The sequence below is a fragment of the Teleopsis dalmanni genome, chromosome 2 (genome assembly GCF_002237135.1).
Source record: "Teleopsis dalmanni isolate 2A chromosome 2, ASM223713v2, whole genome shotgun sequence".
In the NCBI taxonomy this organism is placed as follows: domain Eukaryota; kingdom Metazoa; phylum Arthropoda; class Insecta; order Diptera; family Diopsidae; genus Teleopsis; species Teleopsis dalmanni.
In genome coordinates this window covers 97700914-97714285 of record NC_051847.1, presented here as the reverse complement: position 1 = coordinate 97714285, position 13372 = coordinate 97700914, and the positions used below count along the sequence as shown (strand labels likewise).

At 29.9% G+C, this 13372-nt stretch overlaps 4 protein-coding genes across 5 annotated transcripts; 3 read left to right on the top strand and 1 right to left on the bottom strand.

Annotated features, from left to right (window-relative positions):
- LOC119681332 (ATP-dependent 6-phosphofructokinase-like) lies at positions 1-1525 on the top strand (the record flags this gene model as incomplete). Its single annotated transcript, XM_038094493.1, is given in 4 exon segments — positions 1-106; positions 319-938; positions 1000-1222; positions 1292-1525. Coding segments are annotated over 4 exon segments (1073 nt in total), but the record flags the coding sequence as incomplete, so codon positions are not given.
- A 2275-nt stretch (positions 1526-3800) lies between these two features.
- LOC119685856 lies at positions 3801-6162 on the top strand. Of its 2 annotated transcripts, none has more exons than XM_038100252.1 (3): positions 3801-4222; positions 4308-4513; positions 4767-6162. In XM_038100252.1, the coding sequence occupies exons 1-3, from the start codon at positions 3879-3881 to the stop codon at positions 6152-6154; spliced, it is 1938 nt and encodes a 645-aa protein (XP_037956180.1). In that variant the 5' UTR covers positions 3801-3878; the 3' UTR covers positions 6155-6162. The 2 variants fall into 2 exon arrangements, with proteins under 2 accessions (XP_037956180.1, XP_037956181.1); XM_038100253.1 differs by having other exon boundaries at positions 4143-4222; positions 4298-4513.
- Positions 6163-8104: 1942 nt separating this feature from the next.
- LOC119686426 (dolichyl-diphosphooligosaccharide--protein glycosyltransferase subunit 2-like) lies at positions 8105-10619 on the top strand. The gene is made up of 5 exons (XM_038101008.1): positions 8105-8235; positions 8442-8680; positions 8739-9773; positions 9833-10082; positions 10138-10619. The coding sequence occupies exons 1-5, from the start codon at positions 8223-8225 to the stop codon at positions 10518-10520; spliced, it is 1920 nt and encodes a 639-aa protein (XP_037956936.1). The 5' UTR covers positions 8105-8222; the 3' UTR covers positions 10521-10619.
- A 240-nt stretch (positions 10620-10859) lies between these two features.
- Positions 10860-12130, bottom strand: LOC119686427 (prenylated Rab acceptor protein 1-like). Its single transcript, XM_038101009.1, has 4 exons — positions 11731-12130; positions 11466-11672; positions 11204-11397; positions 10860-11140 (listed from the first exon to the last, which is right to left on the bottom strand). Exons 1-4 carry the CDS (start codon positions 11808-11810, stop codon positions 11043-11045), a joined length of 579 nt encoding a protein of 192 aa, XP_037956937.1. The 5' UTR covers positions 11811-12130; the 3' UTR covers positions 10860-11042.
- Positions 12131-13372: the final 1242 nt, after the last annotated feature.

Here is a 13372-nt window from a genome sequence, read left to right as displayed (position 1 = left end):
CAGTTTATGTCTTCGTACGAATTTGTATTGATCATGGTGATATTCCCTTAGGTGTCCATGACGGAATTGATGGTCTCATTAGTGGAAACATCAAAGAGCTACATTGGTACATAAATATAATAGTACATGAAAATATATGTTACATAGGTACACCTTCATTTTTTACATTGTACCATACTGTACGATGTAAAAGCATGAAATCTCATCATTTTATTATTTATTTATTTAACAAGAGAGAAATAAAAATCTATTGATGCACTAACGTATCATATAGGTATAATATATTTAATATTTTTAAATACGAAAAGTTTTTATTAGGTCCGATGTAAGTGGATTAGCAAGCCAAGGTGGTGCTTTTCTAGGAATAAAACCTACTTTACCTACTGGAAAATTTGAAGAAATTGTGAAACAAATTAAAGAATTCAGAATAAATGGTTTTGTATTTATGGGGGGTTTTCGTGCCTTTGAAGCTGGAGTACAGTTTATTGAACAGCGAAATATTTATCCAGAATTGTGTATACCGTTGGTCGTTATACCAGTATCAATATCGAATAATGTGCCCGGAACAGAATATTCGCTTGGTTGTGACACAAGTCTAAACGAAATTACTGTAATATGCGATCAGCTTCGTCAGTCAGCACAAGGAACTAGAGACCGTGTATTCGTTATCGAAATAAGGGGTGGATATTGTGGTTATCTTTCAACAATGGCTGGTCTTGCTTCTGGCTCTGATGTGACTTATATCAGCGAAGAAAACTTCACTGTTTCTAATATTCAAGAAGATGTTCAGCGCATGATTTTAAAAATGAATTCTGGAGTGAAAAAAGGCCTTGTCATTTGCAACGAAAACTGTTCAACTAATTTGAATAGTGACTTTATACATCGATTATATTCAGAGGAAGGAAAAAATAACTTTTCTTGTCGTTTGAACGTACTAGGTATGAATCTAACAATTAATTTTGAATGAAATTTGAAAATACAGTTTAATAAAAATTTGAGGTCATAATCAAGAAGGAGGATCACCGTCTCCATTTGATCGTTACTATGCTGCTGTTATAGCATCTAAATGTTACCAATGGCTTGTAGATCAATTGGAAGGAAACGCTGACTGCTCTAATGAAAATCAATGTGATACTTGTAGATCAGCAAGCTTAATAGGAATGATTTCAGAGCGATATAAATTTACGCCATTAGTTGACTTATTTGACCAGGCTGACTTTGAGTAAATAAACAATATTGTACAAAAAGATACTACTAAGAATAGAATTACTAAAATTTCTTTTCTTTGCAGAAAACGGATGCCGAAAAGCCAATGGTGGCTAAATTTACGTCCAGTTTTAAAAATATTGTCACACTATACGACACTTGAAGACTTATCTCAATTATCAGAGGACAGTTGCCATTGTGAGGATTAAATTTTACTTAAATTGTATCATATTGAAAAAACTCTAGATGTCATCGAACATGCAAGTTTTGCATAAGCTGTATACAAATTTAATAAAAAACTGTATAAGTGCATTAGAAACCCATTGCTTTTATAAATTTCTGACCCTAGTAGTTTACTCTACTCCTTTTGTAGAAGTAACTACAAGTAATTTCCTATATAGACAAATACTTTAGATATTTAAAAAATTCTTTTAAAAATTTCAGTAAATCGAACCTCTAACATCAAATTCAGACATTTCATCAATAAATGTATCCAAATTTGTCCACACCTTTGCTAAAAATAAATGATAAAGCAATGGCATTATCTAGATTGTGAATGAATATTTACAAAATATTTCAAACAACTGTAAATAATGCCATAATATATAATTTCAATCCACAAAATATAACGTAACGAACTGGTTCTCCCTGTAAAATGTTCTCATACACCCTAAACCAAGATAAAATAAAAAAAACGTCCTCTTAGACGATTTTCTTCGTTTGTAGATTCAAATCCTTTCTAGCATATATTTTATATTTTGTTTTGCTGTAAAATAATAAATAATGTATATATAGTATTTACATATATTCCAATATACATACATAAGCATATATATTACTATTAATATGTAATTAAAGTTGATCTTAACGTCAATATGTAGTACTATTACAGTACTAGTACAGTACTACACTGTACTAGTACAGTAGTACTATTTTCTCAAATGCAACGTTTAAAAAGAATAGTGATGAAATTCAACAATTAAACATAAAAATATATTTAATTAATTCAATTATTCTACAGCTGATTTATGTTTTCGTTCGAATACAACAAAGCAAGTGAATTTGTTAATGAACTTTTACATCAAATTAACAAAAAACTCCAAGTATAGCTTTGGGTCAGTTGGCTAATGAATGTAGACTCTGACCTTCAAATTTGTAGGCCACGAGTTTAACCCTTGCTACGTGTAGTCTTAAAAATTTATTTACGTTATTTATATAAGAAGTAATTCCAAGACCACTGATGATGAGATTTTGGCAATACTGGAAATAGTTATATGGTCAGCCAAAAATTCAATTAATTAAAATAATACAAAAAGAATTTTTGTTGTAGTTCCCAACTTTTTGAAACCTCTCTATAAATATGTAATCAATAACATATCTATGTAGCATCATAAAAAATAAAAACGGACGTAAGGGAGACAATTTTACCAGAATCAATCATTTAAAATATATGAAACTACAGCCGCATATCCACATCTAGAAAACTTAGCATTTTCAATACTAACAAAATAGCAAATTTATTTCATAGAAGTGAAAAATGGATGACTACCACTGCAATCTAATTAAAAATTAACACTAGTATAGACCAAAGTTGACGAAGAATCTTGCGCATCTGTCGGCCTTACAAATTATACCACATTGAAGTGTTGGTTCAAAACCAGAAATGGAGTTGAATAAGACATACTCTCAGAAGACCAAAAATCAAAAAAAGAAAAAGTGTTCAAGAAGTACTAAAGTGGAACTCCCAAAGTTCAAGGATATTGCTTAGACTATAAATGTGGGGCACGAATTAAGAAATTCAAATTATTGATGGAACGACATTGTTGCCTAATCCCATAACGGATTTCGATTTAAGCTGATAATATAGGCTCTATAATCCACCTAGGAGAATAGAACTACATACATATTTTCGGTCCTATTCTTCGAACTTGACCAATTGGTCAAGTATTGACAATTATTCACTATCTTACTTATTTGTCAAAATTGACAATTTGTCAAGTTGTCAAGGTCTTTTCTTGATAAATTGTCAAGATGACAAATAATCTTTATAAATAAAATATATATCTTTTATCTAGTCTAGCATTTTTATAAAACTTACAATCTAAAGCTTCAACTGTGATACTTCTCATACTGTCATTTAAATATCATAATTATTGTGGTTTAATTGCAAGAGTAAATAATTAAACTTTTGTCATCCATTCTAATCCTGTTTAGAATATAACAGATATGTTCCTGTACGTATTTATAGCAAAGTTAAAGTAAAAAATGAGTAAATTTTACTAATTTGTGTTAATATACTCAAAAACTTGTAAGCAATGAAAGCTAGTGGAAAGTAAAATATTGATAAAGTGAAATCATAAGTTTTGTTAAAAATCATATTTTTATACATAATTAACGAACACAGTACTTTTTGGTGAATAATTTAAAAGCTCTATATTTTTTTGCAAAATATAAACAAACCAGAACTCCAAACAATAAAACACAAATAATCTTATCATATGCCGAATGGTGTAATAAGATAGTGAAACTGAAATAAAGGGGCTCTTACTCATGATTTTATCAGTAAGACGTATTAGTTACAAAAAGTATTTCGCAAAGTAAAGTTATCAAAAATTAAGAGTCACTAGTCAAATTTATTTATATTAATATATATGATAGATAAATAATGCTAAATGGAGGCTCAACACCACGCACCTCCCAACCATATACTCGGTTACGTGATCCGGAGTCGTACGCGCATATATATTTCTTACCTAATACCTGCTGTACTCGAATTAATTGTTTATATTACCCAAATCGTCGCCGATTGCTCGGTCAGTTATGAACATTTTGAATCAAATCAACCTGCATTTGGTTGGGGTACTTTAGTACTTGTTTTAATGCCACCTCTTCTAACGTTTTGCTCTGTTGTGAGCTCCACAGAGCATCGAAATAACCCAAAGTATAAAAATGGTCTAAGTTTTGTGATTCACCAGTTAATACAACTGCTGTTATTTCCACTGTTAATAATCTACAGGTACGTAATGTACAAGTATTAGTGAAAAGTTTTACAAATATTTTCAAGTCATTTAATGAGTTACAACTTTATAAGTTTTTATAAGGTTTATGATTCGAATATTTTGGTCCGTTGAAGCGCTTTTCCATGATGACAACGACAATGAGCGTATGATGTGCATAAAAAAAACTGAGGAGTGCTCCACCTGTGAATTACAGTTGATGATACAAGCGTATGCTCAATCAGCACCTCAAATAATTCTCCAGCTCTATCATATTTTGACGCAGGATTTATTTCGAAACTATCAAACTAGTAAGTTCAATTGAAATTATTATCAATAAATTAATTATGAATTTAATATAAAACTGATTTACCTACAACAAATTAATAATCCTGAACACATATGTTAATATTGAAGACTAACCACTTTTTCAGCAAAAACTCAAAAACATTTTAATTTAACGCAAACAAAAAACAATAATAATTATATATAGTTTATATATAATATAATGTATAGTAATAATAATAATGCATATTGATATATCAATTTTAATTTTATTTTTAGCAAATGCTCAAGCCATTTGTCTAGTGTTTTCTGTTATTAATTTAGCAGATATAACCATGTCGTACCAAAGATTCGAAAGTCAACGACAAGTTGGACGTATCTATCCTTGGGCTGCCCCTAAGCAGGTCGAAGCTCAACAAGAAATTTTAGCCACCAATGACCGCTTACTATTAGAGTGTGAAAAAAAGAAAAGAGAATCTGAACGTACTATAGCGAGTTTTCCGGAATCTGATAAAATAATGGCTAATTTTAAAATGCGAACAGAACAAACAAGTACTAGCAATGTATCTGATGAAAAAACACACGAAATTTTGGTTCAAGGAGTAGATGAAGTAGACAATGACGCCGTTGAAACAACGAAAGAGACGGTGCTAATACATACAAATTCATTATGTCCATCTACAAATAATGCCACAGATGATGACAAGATCATGATAAGTCCAAAATTACGTCTACATCGTATACGTGAAGAAATACATGATTTAGATGCTATTGAAATATTAGACACTGTGCCAGATATTCCAGCACCATTGCCTCCGAAAAAAAGTCCTAATTCAAATCCAACACTGTTACGCACACAAGTATCAACAAATTCCGAAGCAACATCAACTTCAACATCGAGAAATAAACGTAACTCAAAAACATTATCACAACTAGAAACATTTAAGGATATGCTAATTATAAACACACAACTGTATATAAAGGACCATGTACCACGACCGCCAAAAATTCTTATTAATCGCATTGATAATGATCATCAAAATAATGAGGAAAAAACTCAACTTTTAACACCAACGAAATCTTCTCTTCCAGGGTCACCTCTAACCCCGAAAGACGTAGTAGACTTTTTTCTTCCTCGCCCAACAAAGATTGTTAACGGCATAGTACAAGAAGATTTTGCGAGTAAGACTATTGCTTTCTTCGGTTGGATCTCATTTATTATTATGCGAATGCTATGCTTATCAACATTTCTTGTATTTTATCCAACGCCTTTTTTTATAATAATAAGTGTTCACTATGTAATCATGTTAGCAGCATTGTACTTAGAAACCAGAAAGCAAAGTAATACAAACCGCCGGCTCTTCTATTTGCTTTTAGCTTATATATACATTTTCGTATTATTAGAAGTTCGAATTAGATTCACGAAAATACGGCTATGGTTCGTCGGTTACTTTGTGTTAACAATGATCGAAAACATTGTTATGACTGTAATTTGGTACACAAAAGAGGACTTGGAATCATGGTGGTTTGGATTTATTTTTAATAGCATCGTTGTCAGTGGAATTTTATTCATGGTCACTTTAATAGTTTATTACTGCGTCTTGAAGCCCAAAGATGTTACATTGCTTGTAGAAGATAATACACCTGAAATTATTTCATCGAACTAATCATTGAAGTAAACAATATATTTAATATTATAATTTTTTGTTGACCGCTAAGTTTAATTATAATTTGTTAAATAATATTTTAAATACTTATAGACTTAAATACTTAAATATATATTATATTTACATATATTATAGGTATATTTTTTACATACTAAAATCTATTACTAAAGTCATGACTTCAAAAATGTTCTCAATAAATAATTATTAAATAATAATTAAATAACAATATATTTCCAATATTTCAATAAAATATAAACTCTTTTTATATATAAATAATAAATAATAGTTTTTTAATTTCTATTTAAATTGACCAATTAGCCCGTTAAAAAATTATTATAATATTTTGGTCATAAATGAAAGAATAAAATATATTAAAAATAATGTAATTTTTTCAATCGATATGCTTTTTTAATGCACTTTTAGTGCAATTTTCATTTTTGATTAATAAATTTGGAGCAAAATTTATAACACTCGACTTTAATTTATTACACTAGATATGTTGCCAGAGTAGCAAGATAAACCCAGTAGGAAACGGATCGATCCGTCATCGAAGACGTGTTCGATATGAATACATGGATTAATGGATTAATTGTTAATTTTGTTTCTCTTTAAATGACTGGAACGAAATTTATATGTAATTATTTTTTCTTATTAATTTTCTATATTATTTTATTTATATTTATTTCTATATTATTAAATATAATGTATAAAATATAAAGTAAATAGACGTATATATAATTAAATAAAATTAAAAAATGTGAATTTAATAGAAAATTTTACCTTACAAAATCCTTATTCACAGCGACATAGGTTGCTGTGAACACTACAAATGAGAGAGTAAGCAAAAGAGAGGCTATTTATATTTATGTTATGAGCAATTGTTTTGCAAATTTGCTTAAATATGGGGACGCAGTTTCAAAGACTGTCACGAAGACAATGTCATCAGAAACCACTTTCTCTACTGGGATGATTTGATTCGAAATATGTATTTGCGAAAAATATATAAATAGTAAATTATGTCGGTATGGCAGCGTATGTTGGTATTTACCAAAATTTCGAGTAGAATAAATCACATACAAATAAGGTAAATTAGGTTTCACCATTGTGAAAATTTTATAAGATGTTTAATAAATAAATTTGAAAACTTTTAAACAAAAATAATAAATAAGTACAATAAATAAATTTTTACATAAATGCAGTGCAAAAAATTCCTAGGAAATTTCAATTTACTGTACCTCAATTTACTCGAACTCGCACACAGTCTTATATGGTGTTTACATTATGTGATTAAAAGTAGATTAAAGCAAAAATCAAGATTATAGCACTAACCTCGTTGTTAATTTCAGATTTCCTATACAAAAGTTAATCTTCTTTTCGTCGCGATTAGTTTTAAATCTTCTTCAAAATGATAAGTATTTCTCAGTGCAACTCTGCAAATGGCTTAATATCGTAGATTTTTTTACGATCTTAGAAGATATGTCCTAATGTCGTAGATTTTTTGCGATCTTAAAGATATATGTCAAAATTTCTTTAAAATAAGCATTTGAAAATTCCGAATGTAGTGAAATTTCTATTAAATTTGTTTAATAATAGTTTTATACATAATACTATATAAATTTGTTAAATTATTGTTATGAAACTATATATTAAACATATATTACAATTTTTTCATACAAAATTGTGATTATATGCTTTATTTAAAGAAATTTATCAAACACAAGGACCAAAACACAACAAGAGGAACGTCAAAATTAATCTCCAATACATAATGTAAACGATGGAGATTAAAAATGCAGATTAACTTAATCTCGCAAAGTAAATGTAGTATTAATTCATATAAATACTCTGCTACTAAGTTTTTTATGTTTTTTACGATATCTAATCAGAATTTAATGGAACAGAAAATGCAACACTGATAAAAATGCTTAATATTTACAATAAACATAGCCGCTGACGTGTCTGTCACTTAAACTTACCGTGTGTAAAAATTTGTCCAAACAGGCGTAGCAGAATTTTTATTCGATTTTGTTTTAACAAACGCTTATTCTGCGGCAGAAACTATCTTAACATGAAAAAATTAGGTATTGGATTTACTAAATGGTATATGCACTTGTGTTGTATATATGAATTTTTGAAAACAATTATCCCCGGCATTTATACCAGAGGTTAAATACGCCGGTTTCGTATGAGCATTCTTTGTGAAACATAGTGTGAATATAGATTTATTACCTTTGCATTTAGTGTTCTTGTTCCAAATATGTTTTCTTAATGTTTTGTTTTCCTACAGTTTTTGCGATTTTTTACATATTAACGGGATTGTCAGCAATTCTAGCTACGAGAACTGTTAGTACCTATCTAGATAATAATGATTTAAATCGCCTGCAAAAAGTGTTCGCTGATGGCTTACAAAGTAATGATTTGCAATCGATATATTACTCGACTCTAAATATTGAAGTTACAAATCCTAAAGAAAAGGAGTTACTATGTAAAAAAATAGTAGAAGCACATACAGATTCAAAGTTAAATGTAAGTAAATGGTATAAAAAATTTCTTATAAATAAATAAAAATTTGTTTTAATTTAAGAACTTCGAAAAAGACTTTTATTTAATTGCCGCCAATAAGAACCTACATTGTGCAGAAAAAATACCAGAATCTATTTTGTCAAAAGTCTACGCTGCATTTAAAAATGATGTGGGAACAATTCAGGAAGTTTATTTTAGATTCATCTCTCACAAATTATTAGGAGTTCAAGTGGATGAAGACGCTATTAAAAAAATAGCTCTAAAACTGCAAGAGGTGTTGAAAAAAGAGGACACATTAATAAATTTGGGTTATTCTTTTAATTTAGCAGCTGAGATGGGTGAAGCGGCTTCTTTTGTTGCAAAACGTGTCGAAGATGCTATTGCACAAGCAGATGAGGTTGATGGTAAAATGTTGCAGTTTGAGGGTGGTTTAAGTATAACTGCATTAGTTATTAATGGTGCGATTTCAGTAGATAAAGTTAACAACAAACCAATACCCATGAGTGCGTTGCAAGCAGAAAAGTTTGCAAATTATTTCCTTAGCCGACGATCGGTACAAACTCCTAAAGGCGCGCATGTATTAATTGAAGCTTTAAAATCATTGAACAGTGTGAAAGACATTACACCACTATGCATAAAAATATTTGGAAATAAACAATTGCCATCCAATTCTCCTGAATTGAGTATTGCTGTGGTAGACTTATTGGGTAAACCAGTTTCACCTGTACCTAAAAATATATATGGAAAAGTTATGTTAAAAAAAGATAGAAGTTTGCTTGCCGAAAAAGTTGAGTTTGTAGCGAAGTCCTCAGATAAAACTATATTTTCTGCAAACCTTTTACGTTATAAACCAGTTCGTGGTATTTATACTATTGACATAACTGCTGAAAACACATATACACAGCAGTACACATTCAAGATTTTAGGTCGAGCTAAGGTTGAATCTCTAGAAATAAGTGTTGCAGAAACTTCAGCTGTTTCTACTATTAAAAAATATAATGCCAATTATCCAAATACATTATCAGAAAAATTATCTGCTGATGCAACTCAGAAGTTTTCACTAAAGGCAATAATTATCGATGACGACACAAATAAGGTAAATTTTAAAATAAATATACTCTATTTATTATATCTAATATGTAAAATACAAAATAGCCACTGACTGTTCATCAATCTTTTGTACGTTTATTAAATAAAATTACTGGAGAAGAGGTTATTTTTATAGCTGATCAAGATAGCAGCAGGGCTTACAAAGTTGATATTGATATTGGAACACGGGCTGGAGACTTTAATTTTAAATCTGGAGAGTATGAAATTTCTTTGATTATTGGAGATGCTTTTCTTTCCAATTCATTACAATGGCACATAGCTAATATTGACTTGCAGTTCCAACAAGATCATAAAGGTAGTTTTTAATTATTAATTTAAAAAAAACGATATTCATTACTATTTATGTTTAGATGCAAAGAAACAAGCAATTCGTACTGCCCTTCCTGAAATTATTCACCAGTTTCGAGTACCAGAAAAACGGCCACCAAGATTTGTATCTGATATATTTACAGGCTTATGTTTAACACCTCTGGTCTTATTATTTATTTTGTGGGGCAAATTGGGTATAAATATATCTAACTTTAACTTAGCGCCTAGCACAATTGGATTCCATTTGGGTTTCGGTAGCATTTTAACACTTTTTGCTGTTTTCTGGTGGAAACTTAATATGTTCCAAACTTTGCGGTTGCTTATACCTATTGCTATTGTAACATTCCTGAGTGGTAATCGCTTGTTAAGACGCATTTACTCACAACGCGTATCAAAACAATCTTCTGGAGCAGCGTTATCATAGATCAAATATAGTTCTTTTTAAGTTAAGCAGTGTATTTAAATTTTTTTGGTTAGTCTGAAATGCAAATAAATTTAACACGAACTGAACACTTTCACAAAATGATTTTTTTATTTTTTAGTCAGTATAAAATATTTAAAATGTATTTAAAGTTATTTTATAATATCTATTTTGCTGCATTAGTTTAGTTTTAAGCAACCAGCTATGAAATTTTGTATAATTCCTCTATTTAATAAAAACAAAATGTAATACAAATTTCTTATATTTGTGTTTCGCAGTCTAACATATTAACTTACCAAGTTATTAACTTTATATAATGAATTAAAATCCCTAATTATTTGTGAAAAATTCGAGAATATTCTCTTTATTTGAATAAATTACTATAATGTAAGAGTAGTAACAAATAATTAGTATCGTGTATTTTTTAAAAAAGTTGAAAGAAACTAATTGAAAATATGTTAATTATATGTACATTAAGGCCCCATATTTGGCAAAAAAATATTATTTCAAATAATATGATAAATTTTACACAACTTCGGACAAAAATCCTTCAGATTCTTCAGTAACAATGGCATCAATATTATAAAATACTGCATGTAAGGATACAGCACAGATGGAAGCACCTAAAATAAAAGTAAGTTATATTAAATTGAACTGCATATTATTGATATTATTTGATATATTACCTAAAGCCCAAAATAATGCTGCACCAGCTCCAACCAAAAATAGTATTGGAACTGAAGCGGCGTTGACTGCCATAATTTGATGGCTTGTACTAAGTTGGTACCCAAATATTGTCACAGGTGATTGTGCCTTTTTAATTCTGTGACTTGCATACGCAACAGCACCCAACACAATTAGAATTAACGGAGACGTAATACTGTAGAACAAAACAAAATTGTAGAATTAGATAGTTTATTTAAAGGTTGCACTGCACACTGCACTTACAGGCAATAAATCATTAGCACAATAAAGACGAAAATATAATTGCTTTGAAAGTACTTGAGATTTCTGATATATCTGCTTGTTAGTCGTGGCATACTAACAGCTGGCTTAAAGTTCCCAGTATTTAGAAACTCTGACCAAGGCCGAATGTACTTTCTAGCTAATTGAATAAGTTCCATGGGACTTGGTATTCTTTGCAATTGTGTGAAGCTGTAACAGAAACAATCCTTAAAATAATTTATAACAAAGTAATTTAATTCAAATTCACCTTCTAAAATCGAACTGTGATTTTTGCTGTTGTTTCGGAACATTCATGTCTCCGGAGACCTCTACTTTAACATCAGCCATTGCTATAAATATTCTATCTTTCAGGCTTATAAAGAAAATTTGCTGACGACGACTTGTTTCGAAAACTTAATTTTATTTTTTAGTACACGTTGCTCTCAATGGTATGTCAAAACTATTGGTGTCGGATGCTGCCCTTCTGTGCAGTATAGTGAAAAATGTGTCCTTAATTTGTCATGTGGATTTTAGAATTTAGTTTCTTTTCTTTCGATTTTGAATACAATTTTTGTATTATAAATAATAACACGTAACTAGATTCAGAAAACTATTTGTTTTGTTATTTTCGTTGTAGTTGTCAGCACTGCCAGCATATTATTTTTATTTTTAGGTTGACTGACAGCTCTATATAGCAGAATAGCAGAACCAAAGATCATCAATTCGAAACGAAAACAAGTACTTTAGGAAAGCAGTAAAAATCATATAGCCCGTTCAAGTTGGTATTAATTTATTACAGTACAAGAACATATTGATGACTGCTGTTCAAGACTGTTTTTTTGATTTTTTGTAAAATCAAAAATAAAATGTTGAATATTCCACAGTTATATCCCTCACTCCGTCCGACTTTTTTACGCGCTCTCACAAATTTGATGAAAAAATTAATATTTTGCGTAACTGAGCAATCGGAAAAGTGTGAAACAAAAAAAAAAGAAAACGAAGAGGAATAGCAAATTACATAAAACAAAAAATTAAATTTAATAAAATCAAATTTTTAAAAAAAATAAAAATTAATTATTATTATTAATAACTAACAGTGGAGACAAAGGTTCACAGTGGACTATAGTGCGAAATAAAAAGCAGAAGGGCTAACAGTGTGTTTTGACTTTTACACTTCAATCAAACGTTATTATTTTGATAAGCATATAAGGGGTATTCCCTCTGTGTTGAAAAGTTCGTGAAATACATAAATGCTATACTGAAATTGCAACAGTGCGAGAACATCTTTATTGCAGAATTGCAAAATCAAAATGAAACAGCTGTTTTTGCAGCATACCACATGTCAAAACAGCTGTTTTCTTCTTTTTTGTTTCGTTGCAAGCATATATACATGGGTTTAGGTATAGCAAGATTGCAAGCAATTGCAAGAAACTTTGTGCGTATATTTTGTTATTGTTAAGAGCAAACTTGCACAATCTGCGCATTTCGTGCACCTTGCAATGAGTTTGCAAGACAAAGGCTCTATAAAAAAATTTCTATAAACTGTCATTACTAAACTTCTCCAATTCTCCAATGACAACTGCTTTCGATCCCTTTGGCACATGACTTCTTCAAAAACATCGAATAAGACTGTCAAGGATATCGATTTTAGGCCACTGCGCAGCACCTACGCAGTAGCTACAAATAGCAGCACTCTTTAGCTTGAAGTTTTAAGCATTTGTTTACTACATTCGCAAAGTGTTTTATCTGATTATATGGTAATCTAATATAATACACATGCAGTTCTACACCATTAACTACCCAGTAGCAGAAATAAGGAGTAAAAAGGCCTTTTTAAAGGCCTTTTTCTGCAGTAAGTAGTACCTACACACTTGTATTTTTTACTATTTCTTTTTTGTTTTGGATGAGCC

Excerpts from the sequence above, each read along its gene's own strand:
- LOC119685856 (XM_038100252.1), top strand. The coding sequence starts at position 3,879 with ATGGAGGCTCAACACCACGCACCTCCCAACCATATACTCGGTTACGTG. Across the intron at positions 4,223-4,307 it reads CCACTGTTAATAATCTACAG|GTTTATGATTCGAATATTTT; the intron begins GTACGTAATGTA and ends AGTTTTTATAAG. Across the intron at positions 4,514-4,766 it reads ATTTCGAAACTATCAAACTA|CAAATGCTCAAGCCATTTGT; the intron begins GTAAGTTCAATT and ends TTTTATTTTTAG.
- LOC119686427 (XM_038101009.1), bottom strand. The coding sequence starts at position 11,810 with ATGGCTGATGTTAAAGTAGAGGTCTCCGGAGACATGAATGTTCCGAAA. Across the intron at positions 11,673-11,730 it reads TCACAGTTCGATTTTAGAAG|CTTCACACAATTGCAAAGAA; the intron begins GTGAATTTGAAT and ends TTTCTGTTACAG. Across the intron at positions 11,398-11,465 it reads GTGCTAATGATTTATTGCCT|TATTACGTCTCCGTTAATTC; the intron begins GTAAGTGCAGTG and ends TTTGTTCTACAG.
- LOC119686426 (XM_038101008.1), top strand. Across the intron at positions 8,681-8,738 it reads ATACAGATTCAAAGTTAAAT|AACTTCGAAAAAGACTTTTA; the intron begins GTAAGTAAATGG and ends TTTTAATTTAAG. Across the intron at positions 10,083-10,137 it reads GTTCCAACAAGATCATAAAG|ATGCAAAGAAACAAGCAATT; the intron begins GTAGTTTTTAAT and ends ATTTATGTTTAG.